The sequence below is a fragment of the Pan troglodytes genome, chromosome 21 (genome assembly GCF_028858775.2).
Source record: "Pan troglodytes isolate AG18354 chromosome 21, NHGRI_mPanTro3-v2.0_pri, whole genome shotgun sequence".
Lineage (NCBI taxonomy): Eukaryota > Metazoa > Chordata > Mammalia > Primates > Hominidae > Pan > Pan troglodytes.
Window position 1 is genome coordinate 6789583 of NC_072419.2, and position 17887 is coordinate 6807469.

At 53.9% G+C, this 17887-nt stretch overlaps 2 protein-coding genes and 1 non-coding gene across 10 annotated transcripts; 2 read left to right on the plus strand and 1 right to left on the minus strand.

Annotated features, from left to right (window-relative positions):
- Positions 1-280: 280 nt before the first annotated feature.
- LOC741303 (WAS protein family homolog 2) lies at positions 281-14770 on the minus strand. Of its 8 annotated transcripts, XM_063802974.1 has the most exons (13): positions 14683-14710; positions 10122-10275; positions 5160-5386; positions 4515-4626; positions 4162-4308; positions 3849-3985; positions 3476-3611; positions 3097-3298; positions 2841-3008; positions 2027-2179; positions 1194-1262; positions 891-1053; positions 281-842 (listed from the first exon to the last, which is right to left on the minus strand). In XM_063802974.1, exons 3-12 carry the CDS (start codon positions 5345-5347, stop codon positions 920-922), a joined length of 1446 nt encoding a protein of 481 aa, XP_063659044.1. In that variant the 5' UTR covers positions 5348-5386; positions 10122-10275; positions 14683-14710; the 3' UTR covers positions 281-842; positions 891-919. The 8 variants fall into 8 exon arrangements, with proteins under 8 accessions (XP_063659044.1, XP_063659046.1, XP_063659043.1 ...); XM_063802976.1 differs by having other exon boundaries at positions 281-1053; positions 14683-14716; XM_063802973.1 differs by having other exon boundaries at positions 281-1053; positions 5160-6673; positions 14683-14716.
- Positions 10524-16517, plus strand: LOC107972869 (transcription initiation factor TFIID subunit 4-like). Its single transcript, XM_054674903.2, has 3 exons — positions 10524-10586; positions 14210-16030; positions 16324-16517. Exons 1-2 carry the CDS (start codon positions 10524-10526, stop codon positions 15260-15262), a joined length of 1116 nt encoding a protein of 371 aa, XP_054530878.1. The 3' UTR covers positions 15263-16030; positions 16324-16517.
- MIR1302-5 (microRNA mir-1302-5) lies at positions 15729-15865 on the plus strand. Its single transcript, NR_049211.2, has one exon. It is a non-coding gene; the product is annotated as a microRNA mir-1302-5 (primary transcript).
- Positions 16518-17887: the final 1370 nt, after the last annotated feature.

A 17887-nucleotide genomic window follows, 5' to 3' on the forward strand; every position in this document is an offset into this window, starting at 1 on the left:
CCAGCAATTGTGCCAAGGGCCATTAGGCTCTCAGCATGACTATTTTTAGAGACCCCGTGTCTGTCACTGAAACCTTTTTCGTGGGAGACTATTCCTCCCATCTGCAACAGCTGCCCCTGCTGACTGCCCTTCTCTCCTCCCTCTCATCCCAGAGAAACAGGTCAGCTGGGAGCTTCTGCCCCCACTGCCTAGGCACCAACAGGGGCAGGAGGCAGTCACTGACCCCGAGACGTTTGCATCCTGCACAGCTAGAGGTCCTTAATTAAAAGCACACTGTTGGTTTCTGCTCAGTTCTTTATTGATTGGTGTGCCATTTTCTCTGGAAGCCTCTTTAGAGAAGAACACACTGGTGCAGGCTGGCTGGAGCTGTCCCCCCATGGAGCACAGGCAGACAGAAGTCCCCGCCCCAGCTGTGTGGCCTCAAGCCAGCCTTCCGCTCCTTGAAGCTGGTCTCCACACAGTGCTGGTTCCGTCACCCCCTCCCAGGGAAGCAGGTCTCAGCAGCTTGTCCTGGCTGTGTCCGTGTCAGAGCAACGGCCCAAGTCTGGGTCTGGGGGGGAAGGTGTCATGGAGCCCCCTCCCAGGGAAGCAGGTCTCAGCAGCTTGTCCTGGCTGTGTCCGTGTCAGAGCAACGGCCCAAGTCTGGGTCTGGGGGGGAAGGTGTCATGGAGCCCCCTCCCAGGGAAGCAGGTCTCAGCAGCTTGTCCTGGCTGTGTCCGTGTCAGAGCAACGGCCCAAGTCTGGGTCTGGGGGGGAAGGTGTCATGGAGCCCCCTCCCAGGGAAGCAGGTCTCAGCAGCTTGTCCTGGCTGTGTCCGTGTCAGAGCAACGGCCCAAGTCTGGGTCTGGGGGGGGGGGAAGGTGTCATGGAGCCCCCTCCCAGGGAAGCAGGTCTGGGGGGGAAGGTGTCATGGAGCCCCCTAGGATTCCCAGTCGTCCTCATCCTCCTCTGCCTGTGGCTGCTGCGGTGGCGGCAGAGGAGGGATGGAGTCTGACACGCGGGCAAAGGCTCCTCCGGGCCCCTCACCAGCCCCAGGTCCTTTCCCAGAGATGCCTGGAGGGAAAAGGCTGAGTGAGGGTGGTTGGTGGGAAACCCTGCTTCCCCCAGCCCCCAGAGACTTAAATACAGGAAGAAAAAGGCAGGACACAATTACAATGTGCCGGCCCAGGGCGGGCAGCGGCCCTGCCTCCTACCCTTGCGCCTCATGACCAGCTTGTTGAAGAGATCCGACATCAAGTCCCCACCTTGGCTCGTGGCTCTCACTGCAACGGGAAAGCCACAGACTGGGGTGAAGAGTTCAGTCACATGTGACCGGTGGCTCCCTGTCCCCAGCCCCATGACACTCCCCAGCCCTCCAAGGCCACTGTGTTTCCCAGTTAGCTCAGAGCCTCAGTCGATCCCTGACCCAGCACCGGGCGCTGATGAGAAAGCGGCTGTTTGAGGAGCCACCTCCCAGCCACCTTGGGGACAGGGCCAGGGTGTGCAGCACCACTGTACAATGGGGAAACTGGCCCAGAGAGGTGAGGCAGCTTGCCTGGGGTCACAGAGCAAGGCAAAAGCAGCGCTGTGTACAAGCTCAAAACCATAGTGCCCAGGGCATTGCCACTGCAGGCGCAGGCATCGCATCACATCACACCAGTGTCTGCGTTCACAGCAGGCATCATCAGTAGCCTCAAGAGGCCTCAGGTCCAGTCTCTAAAAATATCTCAGGAGGCTGCAGTGGCTGACCATTGCCTTGGACCGCTCTTGGCAGTCGAAGAAGATTCTCCTGTCACAGTTTGAGCTGGGTGAGCTTAGAGAGGAAAGCTCCACTATGGCTCCCAAACCAGGAAGGAGCCATAGCCCAGGCAGGAGGGCTGAGGACCTCTGGTGGCGGCCCAGGGATTCCAGCATGTGCCCTAGGAGAAGCAGGGGCCAGCTGCCAAGAGCAGGGGGTGGGCAGAAAGCACCCAGTGGACTCAGGGCTGGAGGGAAGGAGGCGATCTTGCCCAAGGCCCTCCGACCGCAGGCTCCAGGGCCCGCTCACCTTGCTCCTGCTCCTTCTGCTTCTTCTTCTCCAGCTTTCGCTCCTTCACGCTGCGCAGCTTGGCCTTGCCGATGCCCCCAGCTTGGCGGATGGATTCTAGCAGAGTGGCCCGGCCACCGGAGGGGTCGACCACTTCCCTGGGAGCTCCCTGGACTGGAGCCGGGAGGTGGGGAACAGGGCAAGGAGGAAAGGCTGCTCAGGCAGGGCTGGGGAAGCTTATTGTATCCAAGAGCCTGCTGGGAGGGAAGTCACCTCCCCTCAAACGAGGAGCCCCGCGCTGGGGAGGCCGGACCTTTGGAGACTGTGTGGGGCCTGGGCACTGACTTCGGCAACCACCTGAGTGCAGGCATCCTGTGTGCAGATACTCCCTGCTTCCTCTCTAGCCCCCACCCTGCAGAGCTGGACCCCTGAGCTAGCCATGCTCTGACAGTCTCAGTGGCACACATGAGCCAGCAGAGGGGTTTTGTGCCACTTCTGGATGCTAGGGTTAGACTGGGAGATACAACAGTGAAGCTGAGAAGAAAAATGTGTTGCTGTAGTTTAGTTGGTTATTAGACCCCTTCTTTCCATTGGTTTAATTAAGAATGGGGAACCCAGAGCCTCACTTGTTCAGGCTCCCTCTGCCCTAGAAGTGAGAAGTCCAGAGCTCTACAGTTTGAAAACCACTATTTTATGAACCAAGTAGAACAAGATATTTGAAATGGGAACTATTCAAAAAATTGAGAATTTCTGACCACTTAACAAACCCACAGAAAATACACCCGAGTGCACTGAGCACGCCAGAAATGAGGTGGCCTCAAAGAGCTGCTCCCACCTGAAGGAGACGCGCTGCTGCTGCTGTCGTCCTGCCTGGCGCCTTGGCCTACAGGGGCCGCGGTTGAGGGTGGGAGTGGGGGTGCACTGGCCAGCACCTCAGGAGCTGGGGGAGGTGGTGGGGGCGGTGGGGGTGGTGGGGGTGCTGTTAGTACCCCATCTTGTAGGTCTGAAACACAAAGTGTGGGGTGTCTAGGGAAGAAGGTGTGTGAGCAGGGAGGTCCCCAGCCCAGCTCCCATCCCAGAGCCCAGCTCACCTGCCTTGAGAGGCTCGGCTACCTCAGTGTGGAAGGTGGGCAGTTCTGGAATGGTGCCAGGGGCGGAGGGGGCAATGCCGGGGCCCAGGTCGGCACTGTACATGAGGTCGTTGGCAATGCCGGGCAGGTCAGGCAGGTAGGATGGAACATCAATCTCAGGCACCTGGCCCAGGTCTGGCACATAGAAGTAGTTCTCTGGGACCTGCAAGATTAGGCAGGGACATGTGAGAGGTGACAGGGACCTGCAGGGGCAGCCAACAAGACCTTGTGTGCACCTCCCATGGGTGGAATAAGGGGCTCAACAGCCTGGACTGGAGAGGAGCTCTGGCAAGGCCCTGGGCCACTGCACCTGTCTCCACCTCTGTCCCGCCCCTCCCACCTGCTGTTCCAGCTGCTCTCTCTTGCTGATGGACAAGGGGGCATCAAACAGCTTCTCCTCTGTCTCTGCCCCCAGCATCACATGGGTCTTTGTTACAGCACCAGCCAGGGGGTCCAGGAAGACATACTTCTTGTACCTACAGGGGCGACATGGGGGTCAGGCAAGCTGACACCTGCTGTCCTGAGCCCATGTTCCTCTCCCACATCATCAGGGGCACAGTGTGCACCGTGGGGTCCCAGGCCTCCCGAGCCGAGCCACCCGTCACCCCCTGGCTCCTGGCCTATGTGCTGTACCTGTGTCTGATGCCCTGGGTCCCCACTAAGCCAGGCCGGGCCTCCCGCCCACACCCCTCGGCCCTGCCTTCTGGCCATACAGGTTCTCGGTGGTGTTGAAGAGCAGCAAGGAGCTGACAGAGCTGATGTTGCTGGGAAGACCCCCAAGTCCCTCTTCTGCATCGTCCTCGGGCCCCGGCTTGGTGCTCACGCACACAGGAAAGTACTTCAGCTTCTCCTGGGAGGGCCAGAATGGCCAAGGGATGGTGAATATTTAGTGCCGGGCCTAATCAGCTGCCACCCCATCCCGGTCAGCCTCCTCTGGGGGACAGAACCCTTGGTGGCCCCGGCTCCTCCCCAGTATCCAGTCCTCCTGGTGTGTGACAGGCTAAGTTATGTGCGCGGCCAGCAGACCTGCAGGGCCCGCTCATCCAGGGGGCGGTGCTTGCTCTGGATCCTGTGGCGGGGGCGTCTCTGCAGGCCAGGGTCCTGGGCGCCCGTGAAGATGGAGCCATATTCCTGCAGGCGCTCTGGAGCAGGGTACTTGGCACTGGAGAACACCTGTGGACACAGGGACAAGTCTGAGGGGGCCCCAAGAGGCTCAGAGGGCTAGGATTGCTTGGCAGGAGAGGGTGGAGTTGGGAGCCTGGGCGAGAAGAAAGCCCAAGGTAGAGGTGGGCAGCAGGGCAGAGACTGGGCAGCCTCAGAGGCACGGGGAAATGGAGGGACTGCCCAGTAGCCTCAGGACACAGGGGCATGGGGACTACCTTGATGGCCTTCTTGCTGCCCTTGATCTTCTCAATCTTGGCCTGGGCCAAGGAGACCTTCTCTCCAATGGCCTGCACCTGGCTCCGGCTCTGCTCTACCCGCTGGGAGATCCTGCCATGGAGAAGATCACAGAGGCTGGGCTGCTCCCCACCCCCTGCACACCTCCTGCTCCTAACAGCAGAGCTGCCAGGCCAGGCCCTCAGGCAAGGGCTCTTAAGTCAGGGTCACCTGCTTGCCAGGGCTGATCTTGGTGCCATCCAGGGGGCCTCTACAAGGATAATCTGACCTGCAGGGTCGAGGAGTTGATGGTACTGAGTTCCCTGCACTCTCAGTAGGGACAGGCCCTATGCTGCCACCTGTACATGCTATCTGAAGGACAGCCTCCAGGGCACACAGAGGATGGTATTTACACATGCACACATGGCTATTGATGGGGCAAGCATTTCACAACCCCTCATGATCACGTGCAGCAGACAAAGTAGCCTCTGCAGAGGGGGAATGGAGACCGGAGGCTGAGACTGGCAAGGCTGGACCTGAGTGTCATCACCTAAATTCAGACGGGGAACTGCCCCCGCACATAGTGAACGGCTCACTGAGCAAACCCTGAGTCCCAACCACCGCCTCAGTGTGGTCTAGCTCCTCACCTGCTTCCATCCTCCCTGGTGCGGGGTGGGCCCAGTGATATCAGCTGCCTGCTGTTCCCCAGATGTGCCAAGTGCATTCTTATGTGCTTGCATCTCATGGAACACCATTTCCCCAGACATGCCTGTGGCTGGCTCCTGGTGCCCGAGGCCCAAGTGTCTGATGCTTTAAGGCACATCACCCCACTCATGCTTTTCCATGTTCTTTGGCCGCAGCAAGGCCGCTCTCACTGCAAAGTTAACTCTGATGCGTGTGTAACAACATCCTCCTCCCAGTCGCCCCTGTAGCTCCCCTACCTCCAAGAGCCCAGCCCTTGCCCACAGGGCCACACTCCACGTGCAGAGCAGCCTCAGCACTCACCGGGCACGAGCGAGCCTGTGTGGTGCGCAGGGATGAGAAGGCAGAGGCGCGACTGGGGTTCGTGAGGAAAGGCAGGAGGAGGGTGTGGGATGGTGGAGGGGTTTGAGAAGGCAGAGGCGCGACTGGGGTTCATGAGGAAGGGCAGGAGGAGGGTGTGGGATGGTGGGGGGGTTTGAGAAGGCAGAGGCGTGACTGGGGTTCATGAGGAAAGGCAGGAGGAGGGTGTGGGATGGTGGAGGGGTTTGAGAAGGCAGAGGCGTGACTGGGGTTCATGAGGAAAGGCAGGAGGAGGGTGTGGGATGGTGGAGGGGCTGCAGACTCTGGGCTTGGGAAAGCTGGGGTGTCTCTAAAGGTTGGAATGAATGGCCTAGAATCGGACCCAATAAGCCAAAGCCACTTCCACCAACGTTAGAAGGCCTTGGCCCCCAGAGAGCCAATTTCACAATCCAGGAGTCCCCGTGCCCTAATGGGTCTGCCCTGATTACTCCTGGCTCCTTGTGTGCAGGGGGCTCAGGCATGGCAGGGCTGGGAGTACCAGCAGGCACTCAAGCGGCTTAAGTGTTCCATGACAGACTGGTATGAAGGTGGCCACAATTCAGAAAGAAAAAAGAAGAGCACCATCTCCTTCCAGTGAGGAAGCGGGGCCACCACCCAGCGTGTGCTCCATCTTTTCTGGCTGGGGAGAGGCCTTCATCTGCTGTAAAGGGTCCTCCAGCACAAGCTGTTTTAATTTACCCTAGTTCCCAAGGCAGCCTCATTCTGCCTTGGGTGCTGACACGACCTTCGGTAGGTGCATAAGCTCTGCATTCGAGGTCCACAGGGGCAGTGGGAGGGAACTGAGACTGGGGAGGGACAAAGGCTGCTCTGTCCTGGTGCTCCCACAAAGGACAGAAGGGCTGATCACTCAAAGTTGCGAACACCAAGCTCAACAATGAGCCCTGGAAAATTTCTGGAATGGATTATTACACAGAGAGTCTGTAAGCACTTAGAAAAGGCCGCGGTGAGTCCCAGGGGCCAGCACTGCTCGAAGTGTACAGCATTTCTCTTTGTAACAGGATTAGTAGCTTGCTGTGCCCGGGGAGAACATGCAGCACAGCGCATCTCGAGTCAGCAGGATTTCGACGGCTTCTAACAAAATCCTGTAGACAAGATGGAGCTATGGGGGTTGGAGGAGAGAACATATAGGAAAATCAGAGCCAAATGAACCACAGCCCCAAAGGGCACAGTTGAACAATGGACTGATTCCAGCCTTGCACGGAGGGATCTGGCAGAGTCCATCCGGTTCATTCAACACCTGGTTAGAAAACTGGGGCCAGCCCTGCCCTGCTTAAAATCCAATCACAGCTCCCTAACACTCCTGAATCAACTTGAAGTCCTGTCTTGAGTAATCCGTGGGCCCTAACTCACTCACCCCAACTCTTCACTCACTGCCTTGCCCCACACCCTGCCAGGGAGCCTCCCGTGGCACCGTGGGGACACAAAGGAACCAGGGCAAAGCTCCCTCAGCCCCATTCAAAGAGGCCTGGCCCACAGGCTCACGGAAAGTCAGCCTCTCATGCCCCGAGAGATGAGTGCAAGGGAGAGGCAGCGCTGTCTGTGCTTCCCATGCAGAAGCACCCCCCTCCCACCCCTGTGCAGGCCGGCCTTCATGGCAGACCACCATACACCACGTTCCAAGCCACACTGAGGCCTCTCTCCAAGCCCGCGGCCCCCATTTCCAGACCCCACCAGGGCAACCTGCATATCCACCTCCCTACCCTGCCCCCCTCTTCCAGGAGTCTGCCCTATGTGGAGTAAGCACGTGGTTTTCCTCTTCAGCAACTATTTCCTTTTTACTCAAGCAATGGCCCCATTTCCCTTGGGGAATCCATCTCTCTCGCAGGCTTAGTCCCAGAGCTTCAGGTGGGGCTGCCCACAGAGTTCCTCAGTCTAAGCCAAGTGGTGTGTCATAGTCCCCTGGCCCCAGTAATGGATTCTGGGATAGACATGAGGACCAAGCCAGGTGGGATGGGTAAGTGTGGCTTCTGGAGGAAGTGGGGACACAGGAGAGCATTCTTTCCTGCTGGACCTGACCCTGTGTCATGTCACCTTGCTACCACGACAGCATGGCCTGTCTGGGAATGCAGCCAGACCCAAAGAAGCAAACTGACATGGAAGGAAAGCAAAACCAGGCCCTGAGGACATCATTTTAGCCCTTACTCCGAAGGCTGCTCTACTGATTGTTTAATTTTTGCTTAGCTTGGTTTGGGGAGTTCTGACAGGCGTGCCACCAATTCTTACCGATTTCTCTCCACTCTAGACCCTGAGAAGCCCACGCGGTTCATGCTAGCAATTAACAATCAATCTCGCCCTATGTGTTCCCATTCCAGCCTCTAGGACACAGTGTCAGCCACATAATTGGTATCTCTTAAGGTCCAGCACGAGGTGGAGCACATGGTGGAGAGACAGATGCAGTGACCTGGAACCCAGGAGTGAGGGAGCCAGGACTCAGGCCCAAGGCTCCTGAGAGGCATCCGGCCCTCCCTGGGCTGTGCCAGCAGCTTGGAGAACCCACACTCAATGAACGCAGCACTCCACTACCCAGGAAATGCCTTCCTGCCCTCTCCTCATCCCATCCCTGGGCAGGGGACATGCAACTGTCTACAAGGTGCCAAGTACCAGGACAGGAAAGGAAAGATGCCAAAAATCCAGGGCTGCCCTCAGAGAAGGGCAACCATGCAGTCCCCATCTTGGCAAGGAAACACAATTTCCGAGGGAATGGTTTTGGCCTCCATTCTAAGTGCTGGACATGGGGTGGCCACAATCTGGAGCTGATGGCTCTTAAAGACCTGCGTCCTCTTCCCTAGGCGTCCCTTGGGCACATCTAGCACAACGATAAGCACAAAAGGTGCATCCAGCACTTTCTGTTACTATTGGTGGCAGGTTCATGAATGGCAACCAAAGGCAGTGTACGGGTCAAGATCATCAACGGGGAAGAGATAGCATTTCCTGAAGGCTTCCTAGGTGCCAGGCACTGTTCCATTCCTTTGCATGTTTTGATTAATTTAATATTTACAATAATTCTACCAGGAAGAATTATTACCATTATTACCATTATTACCACAACTTCACAAATGAGAACACTGAGGCTTAGAGGGGTTGGGTTGTCCAAGGTTACAGAGGAAGAAAACAGGGGAGCTGGATCTGAGCCAAGGCATCAACTCCAAGGTAACCCCTCAGTCACTTCAGTGCGTGTGCCCTGGTTACTGGGACATTCTTGACAAGCTTGGGGCAAGCCGGTGAGTCAGTGGGGGAGGACTTTCAGGAAGAGGTGGGTTCCCAGTTGGTGACAGAAGAGGAGGCTGCAAAGTGAAGGAGCAGGGGCTCCAGGTCTGGCGACAACCAGGGAAGGGACAGGGCAGGGATGGCTTGGACCACGAGAGGCACCCGAGTCAGGCAGTCACATACTTCCCGCTGGGGTCTACCATGTGAGGCATGGTGTGGGATCCTGGGAAGGAGACCAAGCCTCATTTCAGTTTGCTTATGGCCAAAGACAGGACCTGTGTACCCGACAACCCCTGGGACCTTTGCCAAAAAAACAGCAAACACCATTCACTCACTCATGTTAGATAAACACTGAGTGAAGACACTGGAGCCCAAGGACTGTGCGAGGTCAGCGCTGCCAATACAAGAAGCTGCACCCCTCCAGCTCGCCTCCCTCAATGGCCACTCTGTGCTCCAGCCATGCTGGCTTCCTTTTAGGTCCTCCACCTCCAGGCTGTAGTTCATGTGCTTCTTTCTGGAATGTTCTTCCCAACCTACCCACTCAACCCTCAGACTTTACCATAAATGTCATTTCCTCACATCTGCCTTCCCTGACCTGAGACCAAGCCAGGCTTCCCATGACGAGCCTCACAGTACCCCATCTCCGCTGAACAGATGCAGTAATAACCTACATAACCCGGGGCCATGATCTATGGCTTTGAATCCTGGCTCTGTCACTTGGCCAGGTCTCTCAGCCTTTCTGTGCCTCAGTTTCCTCATCTATAAAATGAGATGACGGCAGTGCCTGCTCATGAAGTGTGAGTTAATGCACTCAAATCAATGGTGGTGCACGGTTTATATGAATATTAGTGATTACAAAATATTATCAATAGACCTTGTCACAACTGTTATTGAAGAACTAATCATGTATTGGTTATTTAGGTCTCTCTCTCCTGCCAGAATGTGCGCTCCATGGAGAGGTATGTTGCCTTATCCGTGGCTGGATATATAGAGACTCCCACACTGCCTTGCACACCAGCACTGCTGGGTAAATATTTGCTGGCTGCAGGAAAACGTGAAGGAATAGGCCCTCCAGTGGGAGGAAAAGCACGAGTTGTGAGAGCAGAGCCACCACAGGAAACCAGGAGGCTAAGTGGGGTGGAAGGGACTGAGCTCTCGGACTCCCAGGAGTAAAAGCTTCCAAGTTGGGCTCTCACTTCAGCCCCTCCCACACAGGGAAGCCAGATGGGTTCCCCAGGACCAGGATTCCCCAAGGGGGCTGCTCCCAGAGGGTGTGTTGCTGGGATATCCCAGGACAGGGATGGCCCTCTCATCAGGTGGGGGTGGGTGGCAGCACCCACCTGCCGAAGATGTCTCCAGAGACCTTCTGCAGGTACTGCAGGGCATCCGCCATCTGCTGGACGGCCTCCTCTCGCCGCAGGTCTGGCTGGATGAGGGGCACGGCATAGGTCTGACCTGCCAGGGAGTGCTGCATCCTCACAGGAGTCATGGTGCCTGTGGGTGGGAGCCGGAGCATCAGAGCCACCCACGACCACCTGCACCCACCCACCACAGGGCAGCGTGGTGTTGAGACAACACAGCCCTCATCCCAACTATGCACATAGCTTCAGCCTGCACAGATAGGGGAGTAGGGGACAGAGCATTTGGTGAGAGGCCAGGAGCGCATAGATGGGACTCTGCTGATGCCTGCTGAGTGAATGAGGTAAAGGGCAGGACCAGGGACTGGGGAATCTGTAGGGTCAATGGAGGAGTTCAGAGAAGGTGCAACATTTCTGACCCCCTACAAGTTGCTTGCTACCTGCCAGGTACCCTTTCCATACATTGTCTCAGTTCAGCTCCCTACCTTGGATAAACAAGAAACCTTGGTTGCGGAGGAAAAAAGAGGCTGGAAACAAAGGGGTAGAAATGGGGTAGTGGGGGAGATTGCCTGATCAACTGCCAAATGGTACCCAGTTCTGGAAAAGCACAAAAAATGTGCACACACGGGTTCTTCCCACTTTAACCCCTGAGGAATTTGAGGCCTGCTCCTGAAACAGACTGGGCAGTGGCTAGTGACTCTAGGTATAGGAGTATCCAGCCCTGCTCACCCAGGCTAGAGCTTAGGGGGCCAAGAGGAAAGAGGTGCCTGTGGGGGTGGAGGACAGGAAGGAAAAACACTCCTGGAATTGCAAAGTGAGGGCAGAGTCTATTTATATTGGGTTTAATTAACTCCTCTCCCTGGTGCCACTAAAGCAGCAATCACACTGCAGACAGCACTGATTTGATTGGCAAGAGATGCACCAGGCAGAATATTAAGGGACCAGGCCCCTATAAATAGGCCTAATCACAGCCCCTCGCTGGAAAATGCTAAGGAAGACATTAATCAGGCCTGGCACTGTGCCCTAGACCTGCTCCCCTAGGCACTACAGTGGGGCCCTTGGTTGCAACACAAGTAGGTAAGGATGGATGAGTCTGGTATGAAGGGCCTAGGAGATTTCATTTGGGTTTAAAATGCTGTGACCCTGAGTAAGTTGCTGTCTCTGAATCTGATCCTTTCCATTTCCCATTCTCCAAACTGAGAACTAGCACTGCTGAGACGTGGTTATTCCCAATAATAATTTGTATATTTTACATAACGTACCACACCAACATCTTCACCCAGCTGGAGCCTACTCCTTTGCTCCCCCTGCTGGCTTCCCCAGCCCTCCCTTCTGCCCTCCTCAGGCCAGCACTTTTCAGTGAGTTCCTCCTTTGCATACAGGCTTTCCAGATCTGTACTTGCCTTGAATACTCATCAGAGCCCAGGAGTTACTCCTCACCTCCCACTTATTTTTCCTCCCATCAAATAACTAAAGCATGGCCAGCTGATGCCCAGCCAACTGAGAAACCTAACCCTCTGAGACCACCACACCCCTTTCAAGCATGTTCCTCCCTCCCCTTCTTTGTATTTATACTGACGCAAGTTTGCTGGCTGTCCTAACTTATTTCTGTGCCTCAGTTCTCCCATATGTAAGATCACAAAGGGGGTAAAGATGCAAGATATTTCCTGTGCACATCTTCAGATGAATTTCTTGTGTGTGTGTTTGCTCACACATATGCGTGAAAGAAGAGTACATACACAAATCTCAAAAAGGAGGCAGCAAGCCCGTTCAAGAATGGGACTGAATACACCTGATGAGTGGTTTACTTTCTGTCTGCAAACATCTACTGATCATCTGTTAGGTGCAGGCCATGATCACAACAAAGACGAATAAGACACTACACTAGCCAGGGAGAGTCTCAAAAACAACTAAACTCAAATTAAATTCATTCTAATCCAGTCATGAGTACAAAGCTAAGGAGTGACAAATCCCTTTTGGAGTTAGGGGAGTCAGGAAAAAGCTCTTAGCAGAATGTGTGCCTCTCGGCTGGGCACAGCGGCTCACGCCTGTAATCCCAGCACTTTGGGAGGCGAAGGCAGGCAGATCACCTGAGGTCAGGAGTTCGAGACCAGTCTGACCAACATGGTGAAACTCCATCTCTACTAAAAATACAAAATTAGCCAGGCGTGGTGGTGCATGCCTGTAATCCCAGCTACTCGGGAGGCTGAGGAAGGAGAATCACTTGAACCGGGGAGGTCGAGGTTGCAGTGTGCCGAGATCGCGCCATTGCACTCCAGCCTGGGCAACAAAAGTGAACCAGGTCCAGGAAGAAGGTGCAAAGACAGCATTCCAGGTAAAAGAAACAGCTTGAACAAAAAGTGTGTAGGGGAACAGCAAGCGGTCTTGAGTGCTGAGGGTACAATCATCCTTGGGGAAGTACTAGAAGAAAGAATGATAAACAGAGGCCAGTTTGTTAAAAACACTCAAAATTAAAGCTAGGAGTTTGGACTTGTGGCAGGAATGAAATCCTTAGACCTGTGCTGTCCAATATGGTAGCCACCAGGCACATGCAGCCACTGAGCACTTGATATGTGGATAGTCTGAATTGAGATGTGCCATAAGTGTAAACTATGCACCAAATTTCAAAGACTAGAAAAAAAGAATGTAAAATATAATTTTATATTGATTACATGCTAAAATAACCATATTTGGGATATACTGGATTTTAAAAATATATTGCTAATTTCATCTGTTTCTTTTTACTTTTAGAAATCACATATGTGACTTAAATATTTCTTTTCTTTTTCTTTCCTCTCACTCAGCGTCCTGTGATTCCAAAGAAATGAGTCTCTGCTCTTTTTGGGCAGGAGATATCCTAGAATGGACTCTGACCTAAGAATCAAAATTAATAATCATAACGTTATCATTTTATGGCCCCTTCTTCCTATATCTGGTAGCTTTTAAATGATGACCATGTAGATAATCTTTATTATCCCTCTTTCAGCAGACGGTATTTTCTTATGCTACAGTATGACTGCTAATAATACCTACATACGTTAGAACCATTCTGACTCCTCAAGAATCTCATTTAACTCTTATTATCAGTGAATTTATCATCATCCCCAATTTTAGATAAGGAAATGGGGTTAGAAAGACCAAATAACATTTTTTCAACATCAAAACACTAGCTTGAGATCAAGCCCAAACTTGGATCTGTTGTCTGAATTCCAAGCTTTTTGTTATTGATATGTTTTGTTGTTTTCATGCAATAATGCAAATCTTAGCCCAAACATTTTGTTAGTAGTACCAACTGTAAGTCACCTTATCTTGATACTTTGTCTTTATGTAAACCTAAATTAGATCTGTTTTTGATACTGAGGGAAAAACAAGGGAATCTAACACTAACCAGCCCGTAGTGTGTGGTCAACACTTTCGTTACTTTAGTATACATCACCCCAATTGTTTGTCTTCACCACACACTTTGGAGTTAGGTAGTACTATCTATTTTTACAAATAAGAAAACCCAGGCACAAAGGGGTTGATTAGCAATTATCTTTTGAAAAGCCTGTAGTGCTCATCTGAAGAAGTGACGGACCATCTCTTATTTAGTGGACAGACAATAACTAGTTGAGAAGACAGGGGATTTTGTTGGCGGAAAAAAAAATTTATCAAAAGTCGTCTTCTATCGGAGTTTTATGAGAAACCCTAGCTCCTCAGTTCCACAGTGGGTAACTGCAATTCATTCTAGGTCTGCGATATTTCCTGCCTATCCATTTCGTTAACTCTTCAATGCATTCCATAAATGCCTAAGTATTCTTTAATAATGGTGGGGTTTTTTTTTTTTGCATCTATGAAGTTTTTTCAAATTCTTTTTAAGTGACAAAACTTGTACATGTGTATCGCACAATATTTCTAGTCGACATCACTGCTTTACAGAATGTAAACCGTGCACTCCCAGGAACATGCAGACACAGCGCGCCTCTTTGGGACCACGGTTTATAATTTCGGAGTGCTCGGAGCCCTTCCTCCAGACCGTTCTCCCACACCCCGCTCCAGGGTCTCTCCCGGAGTTACAGGCCTCGCTGTAGGCCCCGGGAACCCAACGCGGTGTCAGAGAAGTGGGGTCCCCTACGAGGGACCAGGAGCTCCGGGCGGGCAGCAGCTGCGGAAGAGCCGCGCGAGGCTTCCCAGAACCCGGCCGGGGCGGGAAGACGCAGGAGTGGGGAGGCGGAACCGGGACCCCGCAGAGCCCGGGTCCCTGCGCCCCACAAGCCTTGGCTTCCCTGCTAGGGCCGGGCAAGGCCGGGTGCAGGGCGCGGCTCCAGGGAGGAAGCTCCGGGGCGAGCCCAAGACGCCTCCCGGGCGATCGGGGCCCAGCGGCGGCGTTCGCAGTGGAGCCGGGCACCGGGCAGCGGCCGCGGAACACCAGCTTGGCGCAGGCTTCTCGGTCAGGAACGGTCCCGGGCCTCCCGCCCGCCTCCCTCCAGCCCCTCCGGGTCCCCTACTTCGCCCCGCCAGGCCCCCACGACCCTACTTCCCGCGGCCCCGGACGCCTCCTCACCTGCGAGCCGCCCTCCCGGAAGCTCCCGCCGCCGCTTCCGCTCTGCCGGAGCCGCTGGGTCCTAGCCCCGCCGCTCACAGTCCGCCCGCGCCTCCGGGTCCTAACGCCGCCGTTCACCCTCCGCTGCGCCCTCCCCGAGCGCGGCTCCAGGACCCCGTCGACCCGGAGCGCTGTCCTGGCGGGCCGAGTCGCGGGCCTGGGCACGGAACTCACGCTCACTCCGAGCTCCCGACGTGCACACGGCTCCCATCCGTTGTCTTCCGAGCGCAGGGCCTCCCCTACCCGTGCTTTCTGCTCTGCAGACCCTCTTCCCAGACCTCCGTCCTTTGTCCCATCGCTGCCTTCCCCTCAAGCTCAGGGCCAAGCTGTCCGCCAGCCTCGGCTCCTCCGGGCAGCCCTCGCCCGGGGTGCGCCCCGGGGCAGGACCCCCAGCCCAGGCCCAGGGCCCGCCCCTGCCCTCCAGCCCTACACCTTGACCCGCTTTCCTGCCTCTCTCAGCCTACCTGACCTTGTCTTTACCTCTGTGGGCAGCTCCCTTGTGATCTGCTTAGTTCCCACCCCCCCTTTAAGAATTAAATAGAGAAGCCAGACACAAAACTACAGATATCGTATGAGTCCACTTTTGTGAAGTGCCTAGAATAGTCAAAATTCACAGAGACAGAAGCAGTGGTCGCCAGGAATGGGGAAGCAAGGCGGAGATGGGCAGCTTGTGTTCAATGGGTAGAGTTTCAGGCTGGGGTGATGGAAGGGTGCTGGAAATGAGTGGTAGCGGTGGCGGCGCAACAGTGTGAATCTACTTAATCCCACTGAACTGTATGCTTAAAAATGGTTTAGACGGTGAATTTTAGGTTATGTATGTTTTACCACAATTTTTAAAAAGCTAGTGAAAAGCTGGTAAAAAGAAAGAAAAGAGGCTTTTTTAGAAAGTTAAATATATAAAAAGAGCATCATCAGTCCAAAGTCCAGCAGTTGTCCCTCCTGGAATCCGTTGGCTTGCCTCCGGCATTTTTGGCCCTTGCCTTTTAGGGTTGCCAGATTAAAATACAGGATGCCCAGTTAGTTTGAATTTTAGATAAACAACGAATAATTTCGTAGCATAAATATGTCCCAAGCTTAGTTTGGGACATACTTATGCTAAAAAACATTATTGGTTGTTTATCTGAGATTCAAAATTAAGCATTTTATATTTTATTTGCTGCCTCTGGCCACCCTACTCTCTTCCTAACACTCTCTCCCTCTCCCAGTTTTGTCCGCCTTCCTTGCCTCCTCTTCTGGGGGAGTTAGATCGAGTTGTAACAAGAACATGCCACTGTCTCACTGGCTGCAGCGTGTGGTCCCCTTACCAGAGGTAAGGAAGAGATGGATCGCCACTCATGTTGTAGACAGAATGTTTATGTCCTCTCCAAATTCTTATGTTGAAACCCTAACCCCTAATGTGATGGTATGTGGAGATGGGCCTTTGGTAGGTAATTACGGTTAGATGAGGTCATGGGGTGGGGCCCTCATTATAGATCTGGTAAGAAAAGAGAGCATTGTCTCTCTGTCTCCCTCTCTCTCTCTCTATCTCATTTCTCTCTCTCTCTCTCTCTCTATCTCATTTCTCTCTCTCTCTCTTTCTCTCCTCTGTCTTTTCCCACCAAGTGAGGATGCGAAGAGAAGGTGGCTGTCTGCAAACCAGGAAGAGAGCCCTCACCAGGAACCCATCCAGCTGCCACCTTGAACTTGGACTTCCAAGCCTCCAGAACTGTGAGGGATAAATGTATGATTTTAAAGTCGCCCAGTGTGTGGTATTTTGTTTTGACTAATACAACCTGAAAACATTTTCCCCTCACTCCACCTGAGCAATATCTGAGTGGCTTAATGTACTCAGGACACAACAAAGAAATGTCCCATGCACAAGGTGCACCCATGCCTGGGTAAAGCAGCCTGGCACACAGGGAAGCACACAGGCTCAGGGCTCTGCTATTCATTCTTTGTGTGACCCTGGGCAAGCCGTGAATGGAGCTTCAGTCACCCCATTTGTAATGGGATTTAATTGTGCTTGCCCTGCCTCCTTCTGAGGGCTGTAGAGAAAAGATGTCAAAGTATTTTGTAATCTGGCTGGGCGTGGTGGCTCATGCCTGTAATCCCAGCACTTTGGTAGGCTGACGCGAGAGGACTGCTTGAGCTCAAGAGTTTGAGATCAGCCTGGGCAATATTGTGAGATTCCGTCTCTACAAAAATAAAATAAAATAGCCAGTCATGGTGTCACACACCTGTAGTCCCAGCTACATGGGAGGCTGAGGCGGGAGGATCACTTGAGCTTGGGAGATCGAGGCTGCAGTGAGCTATGACTGTACCACTGCACTCCAGGCTGGGCGACAGAGAGAGACCCTGTCTCAGAAAAAAGAAAAAGTACTTTGTAATCTGTAAGGTTTATTTCAACACACACAAAAAAAGTGTATATGCTCCACGATGCCTGTGAATATACACACACACCACATCATATACCAAGCCTGGCTGTGTCTTCTCACAAACGCGCTGCTAGGCACCACCCCCAGTTCTAGAATCACAGCAGCCAGTTCACCCTCCAGATGGTTCACCCTCAACTTCATAAAACTTCTTTACCTAATCTACTGACAGGCTCATCCGCGACCTAATTTTTTTTTTTTTTTTTTTTGAGACGGAGTCTTGCTCTTTCGCCCAGGCTGGAGTGCAGTGGCCCGATCTCAGCTCACTGCAAGCTCCGCCTCCTGGGTTCACGCCATTCTCCTGCCTCAGCCTCCAGAGCAGCTGGGACTACAGGCGCCCACCACCACGCCCGGCTAATTTTTTCTATTTTTAGTAGAGACGGGGTTTCACCGTGTTAGCCAGGATGGTCTCGATCTCCTGACCTCGTGATCCGCCCGCCTCGGCCTCCCAAAGTACTGGGATTACAGGCGTGAGCCACCGCGCCCGGCCCCGCGACCTAATTTTAAAGATTTCCTAGGAGCTGCCGTGGGAATCCTGGACCTCAGCCTGGACAAAGAACAGCTGCAGGTCATTCTCATGTGTGGACACGGAAGCCCCGCCTGCCTTTGCTGGCCAGCTGGACTGAGTGGGCCTGGGAAATTAAGGCTGCAGGGTTGGTCCCAGGCAGTCTTGCTGAAGCTTGCCACATCCCCCAGCCTCCTGGATTTGCCAGGATCCAAGAGCACGGACTTTAGGAATTCCTGGTGGAGGAGTG